Raw genomic sequence first — 6129 nt, forward strand, 5'->3', positions numbered from 1 at the left:
GATAGCATCTATTGAGCGGATATCACAATGCAATTAGTAAGAGATAACTAGTTCATTATCTCATCTACTTATTCATGAGGGACTTATGATTAATTTAGATGTTTTAACAAGTAGTACTGCCTCTGCTATCACTTCTGCTAGGTGGTTTTATAGCTTTTGAGCTGCTAGACCCAATTTAAGCTGCCAAACACTGCAATGGGAGATCAGAATAAGACCTACTGGATGGCAAAGCCCTACAAAAAGAGTAGAGGACAAGAAGAAACTTTTTTCCAAAAGTCTTTCACATAAAATAAAGTTTGCAAAGAGGCTGTGGAGTGGCAAATTGGATAAATCAATTAGGTGATGAGATATGTTTAATCACTGCTCTAACACGACACCATAGTAATTTGGAATAGAAGCCACCAAAATGACCGTACCAAAAGCCATCAGAATCATTAGAGTTACATTGGCCATTTGGAAGTACTAAAGCACTTACAATAAATCACTTTTACATTTTTTATTTAAAAAAAGATAAGTTTTTGATTTAACAATGAACCCTGTGTTTGTGATTTAAATCTCTCCTCATTTCACAACAGACGCAAATTCTCTAGACTCTAGGCTCTTTGCAAATGAACAGAACAGCCATTAAGCTGACAGAATAGGCCACATGATTAAGCAAACTTCTCTCTTTCTGCAGAAATCTACATAGAAGCAGCAAAACCAGAGCCAAAGACTTAATGATGAGGCAGCTTTTGCTGTTCTCTGCTTCTTGCACAATGTAATTTGCATGATGATAGGCTAATGTTTTCTATAAAGAGATGATGGGCAAGGGAATCAGGCCAAAATAAAGGGATTGAACTATATGATGTTGATGTTTGACCTAAACATTCTATAATAGTAATACTCTTTAAACATGTAAGTGCCATACTGTGGGCGAGTTTCAGTGAATGAGACCTATTAGCAGGATCCCTGCACAAACACTTCCACTTTGCAATGGGGCGCCCTGCTCCCAGCTACTCCCCCTGTGTTGCCCCCAAAATTGGCTCAGGGGTGGGGGGTTGTGCTGTGGGGGGAGAGAGGATCATTCTGCCTGGCAAGCTGAAATATTTGTCCTTTCAGAACCATCACCTTAACACGCTGTTGAAATCCTCCCCGTGGAAAACTTGCCCTTGTTTATTAGCAGCACAAAAGTAAATCCCCTTGACGGGGTGAACTCCCATTGCTCGGTCCCTGCTCCTGCCAACCTAGCAGTTCAAAAGCACATCAAAGTGCAAGTAGATAAATAGGTACCACTCCGGTGGGAAGGCAAACGGCATTTCAGTGTGCTGCTCTGGTTCGCCAGAAGTGGCTTAGTCATGCTGGCCACATGACCCAGAAGCTGTACGCCGGCTCCCTCGTCCAATAAAGCGAGATGACCACCACAACCCCAGAGTTGTCTGCGACTGGACCTAATGGTCAGGGGTCCCTTTACCTTTACATTCACCATGCATGCGGCCTTAAAGATGTTTACAAGTGTCCGGGCTGGTGCAGGACATTTTGATTCATGAGGCAAGGAACAACCAGATGCCATTCCCTCTTTCTATGTAGTACAGAAGCTGACTGGGCTGGCAGTCATTTTTTATTTCAACAAGCGGCACATGTAGTATCCTCTGTGGCTGAGTCTAATGATATAGCTAGTCCTGACAGGAGTTTAAGGTCAGAGGTCTTCTTTCTGCAACAGAGTTTTATTTCCTCTCCCCATGACTCCCAACTTTCTCTCACTGTCTGCTGCTGCCCCTGGACCTATGCCTCTCTTTTCATTTTATTTCCCATGTTCTTATGAAACAGACATTTGCCCCTCAGTGCTTTTATTCTCAGGCTCTTGCAAAAGCTGCCACTAGACATCAGGATGTGCACATATTTTTTTCTGCCTTTGCCTCTGCATCCCCTGTTCATTAGCAAGACATCACAGAAGTCAACTAACACTTACCTGGGAATAAGGTCCATTGAACTCAGTGGATCTGTTTCTTAGGAGATACGCATGGGTCTTGTTTTCAGTTTAAGCCCTGTTGCTTTTGCAAGACTGGTTATTTGTTTTGTTTGTTTGGTGGGATTCAGGAAGAGAATGATTGCTGCAGCATCTCCATATATTTGATGGCATCACAGCCACTGACTGAAAAATTAATCATTGTTGGTTAGCACCAATAACTGGCTGGATCCGCTAGTGAGATGCTAATCAGCTTGAATTCATTATCAAGGGAAATGCTGCTGTGGACTGTTTGCAAACTAGTTGTTCATTATTAATCATGTTTATCTACTATTCCTTTTACAATTTATTGTCTGTTTACCAAATATAAGCCACGCAGCACTCAAAGGCCTTTTATAGAGATGGAAGTGAAAAGGTTGGGAAGAAACCCTCTTCCAAAAGTCATTACAGTTAAGTGTAAAGGACTGCCCAGCTGTTGGAATTGTTACTGACAACTGGGGCCCTCTCACTAGTCCTGTTTGTATGCCCTGAGAAAGTTCTGTGTAGCACACTCAGTTTATGGAGTGATATTATAGCGATTACAACCATTATCTAGAAACTTGCAGGTTAAAAAAATTGTTCAAATTTTAAAAATGCTATTTTGGATGAATATGTGAAAATTCAGCAATGCATATCTCGTCCCAGCCCTTTTAATGAGAAGTAACTGTGGTTTGTATCCAGTTGTATCCCTCTGCTGATGGAAAACTTCCAATAGTGGAAGGATGTAATTGGATAGTATCTTCCATTCTTCAGATCTGTGTGAGATTTCCCACCATTCCCCTCCTGCATCTTTCACTCCCTAACCTTCAGCTAAACAACTTTATGCATTCAATTCCTTAACCAACATGATCTGCTATGCTGTGGTGATAAAGCTTAGGCCTTAACCATTCTGTAGGAAAGAAAGGTCACAGACAGTCCATTAAGTATTCGTCTGCTATTTAGAATTGAGAAATGTATATAAGGTGCTACGTACTTGTCTAGACCTCTGGTTTTCAACTGATAGGTCAGGACACCCACTTCAAGGTCACAGCCTGATCTAAGGTGGGTCACAATGGCAGCACTTCCACCCCAAAAAATGAATGCTTAAAAATTAAGAACTGGGTCTCCAAGTGCATGTTTGGGTTAAAGGTGGATGGAAAGGTTGAAGAGTCCTGTTCCAGAGGCCCTCCAGACACATGGTATCACATGGACTCACTGCAATGCTTCAGTGTGTACTTCTCCACCACTTCTTTCTCAACTCAGTGCTGACCCAGACCCTGGGGATCTTCTCCATTCCTCCATGATTTGTGGAAACTAAGGGCTTGTTCACACTTACCTTTTGCCCTGCACTTTAAAGCTCTGTGTCCAACTGTTTGGTTTCACTTTTTCATTTTTTGTCCCCTGCCCCAGGAAAACCCACCCTTTAATGCTAAATCGTAACAAACAGTAATTTGGGTTTTCTGCTGATTGCTGTTTGCTCCAATTCAGCGGTAAAGAGTGGGTTTTTCGGGGGGAAGCACTGGGCACAAAAGAACATCTGGATGAGCCCTAAGTGCAGCTGGTGAAGCACCTGTTTTTGTCACAAAGTAGATCAATGCATGCCTGGGCAAAACAGGGTCCCATTTTAGCTTTTAGCTTTAGCGAGATGAGAAAGTTGCCTTGCCTGTCATTTGGACCAGTGCGAGCCTGGTAGGTTATGAATTGGATAGGAACCTTCCTACCAGAAATCAAGCCATGTAGGACCTGATAAAAAGAGCATTTCAAACATCTCCTTCCATTTAATAAGTTCACATTCAGAACCCATGGTTTTTAAAATATATATATTTACAAATTCTTTGCTCGTTAGAAAGCCTGCATGTAAGCAGAAACCATGTACTGATTTTGTTTTCCTTTGCTTTCAGATTAAAGATATGGGGGGAAAGCCATCAGAAGGCATGTCTGCTGTGAGGTGTGAACTGGATTTGGGTGACCTGTTTCTTTGCTGCTCTAATTCCATGCTTTGACAGAAGCCGTTAGCACAGGCTCAGCCAGAGCTTGGGCCTCATCAGTGTGTTTCAAATGAAAGCTGTACTATATGGCAATTATGCTTGCTATGGCTGCACCCAGTGAGAGTGTAAAGGTAGGAAGTAGTAGGAAGAGTCTATTATCACTAAGCAGTGACCAAAGAAGAGGAGAACTTTAGCAGTAGGAAATGCAAGGTGATGGTGGAGGCAGGGAAGTCAAATGGTGCAGATATGCAGCTGCTGATTGGTTAGGAACAACCACTGCAGCAGTTCCCACTGAGCACTCTGAATCAGCCACATCACACACATCTATGCAACGCTGAATTCAGCTGGCTCCTTGCAGCTGCTTCTCTCCTCCCAGGGAAAGGGTGCTGTGTTTTCTCTGCATTTTGCAAAGCGTTTGGACAAGATGCCTTCAGTGGGTCACCTTCCCAAGTGGGTCAGTCAATCGCCATTTCCCTCTGGTCCCAATCCATTGTGCTCTCCAGAAGCAGAGGGAGTCTGCAGCTCTTGACAAGTGTTTAGCAAGTGTTTAGTGTTTAGCAATTCATGTCTCCCATGCCAGATTCCCCCTGTTTCATGTGGCACACACAGTTTTGATGTTGCTGCAGCAAACATGATTGCCATGCAAACTGTGAAGAGGCTCAGAGAGACAGCTGCACTAGTCAGGTATTCTGGTTCAGTCTTGTAAGCTACCCAGAGTGGCTGGGGAAACCCAGCCAGATGGGCGGGGTATCAGTAGTAGTAGTAGTAGTAGTAGTAGTATAGCAGTAATACAGTTCATGAATCCACCATGCAAGCCCGAATGGCATTAGAAATGCTTCCTTCAGAGTGGCCCAAGATTGAAATGTGGGTGAAGGGGAGTGACCTTATGTGAAGGATGGGAAACCATTTTGGTATCAGTGAACTGCAACTCCCATAATCCTTAAATTTTGGCCATGTTGGCTGGGGCTCATGAGAGTTGACAGGGGAGGGGAACCTGTGTCCCTCCACACAGAACTTACTGGGTTTTAACTCCAATCATCCCTGACAATTTGGTTGGGGCCAGTGGGAGTTGGAGTCTCCAACAACATCTGAAAGCCCAGCCCCCACCCCGCCTTACGCCTCCAAAATAATGTTCTAAAGAAGGAAATGCAAGCTTGCCATATTGCTTATACATGTTCCTTATTTTATTCTTATTCCTGTAATGTGTCTTGCTTTTAAACTGATTAACTGAAGATAATTCTGAGAGTATTAATAAAGGAAAGAGCACCCCTTCCATCTGAATAACAATTCACATAATTCATTGGGAAAGTCATCTGTAAAACCTTACTTGAGTGGAGACTTCTACACAGTTTGCTTATTACAAATGTTGTTTCTGTTGAACACTCTTTGGAAGGGAAAATACGTCTTTTAAATTACAACCTCTGTTAAAGCCTGTGATTAATGAATTAATCAATTGCAAGAATTAATTCCATTTTTTTCTCTTATCCTAATTATTGTAGTGTTGCAGTCCACTGCCCACCTCTAGGGATCAGAGCCTCCTTCATTCTGCAGAAAGCGGCGGGTGGGGTGGGTGGAATCCCAGATAGTTCAGATCTGTAGCCATTAGACCGTAATGTTTTTTCTTTCTTTGCATTGTGCAAGGAGTAGAAACAGTCTACACTGTGCTTACCTAAAAGGAGCAGGGAACAACTCACTTGGTTTACATGGTTGCTGATGCTCATTCGGTTCTAGTCCTTAGCTGCAAGGAAAATGGGAAATATATGGAAAGAAACTTACCATTTTGCATGAGACTGGACAGATCTATTCGGCTTATTTAGGACTTGGAACACTGTAAAGTTTATGGGAAAACTAAATCTTCATTGTTGAGCTTAACCCCACTTTGGAGATCTGGCATTGTACCCAGTGCTGGTGTTCCAGCCACGTAGCAGACTTCGACTTGCACTTCAAAACTTTCCCCTCCTCAGTGTGGTGTAGTGGTTAAGAGCGGTAGTCACGTAATCTGGGTAACCGGGTTCGCGTCTCCGCTCCTCCACATGCAGCTGCTGGGTGACCTTGGGCCAGTCACACTTCTGTGAAGTCTCTCAGCCCCACTCACCTCACAGAGTGTTTGTTGTGGGGGAGGAAGGGAAAGGAGATTGTTAGCCGCTTTGAGACTCCTGAAGGGGAGTGAAAGGCGGG

The 6129-nt window shown here is 43.3% G+C and overlaps 1 protein-coding gene across 3 annotated transcripts in view; it reads left to right on the plus strand.

Moving 5' to 3' along the window:
- The window catches only part of SLC15A2 (solute carrier family 15 member 2), a 70573-nt gene that overhangs the window by 53202 nt on the left and 11242 nt on the right, over window positions 1–6129 (plus strand). For all 3 annotated transcript variants that reach the window (XM_082235400.1, XM_082235401.1, XM_082235399.1), the window contains one exon: window positions 3865–3911. In XM_082235400.1, the coding sequence (XP_082091526.1) occupies window positions 3865–3911 (47 nt within the window). The remainder of the gene's footprint in view (window positions 1–3864; window positions 3912–6129) is intronic.

Source organism: Podarcis vaucheri (assembly GCF_965113315.1).
Source record: "Podarcis vaucheri genome assembly, chromosome: 1".
Lineage (NCBI taxonomy): Eukaryota > Metazoa > Chordata > Lepidosauria > Squamata > Lacertidae > Podarcis > Podarcis vaucheri.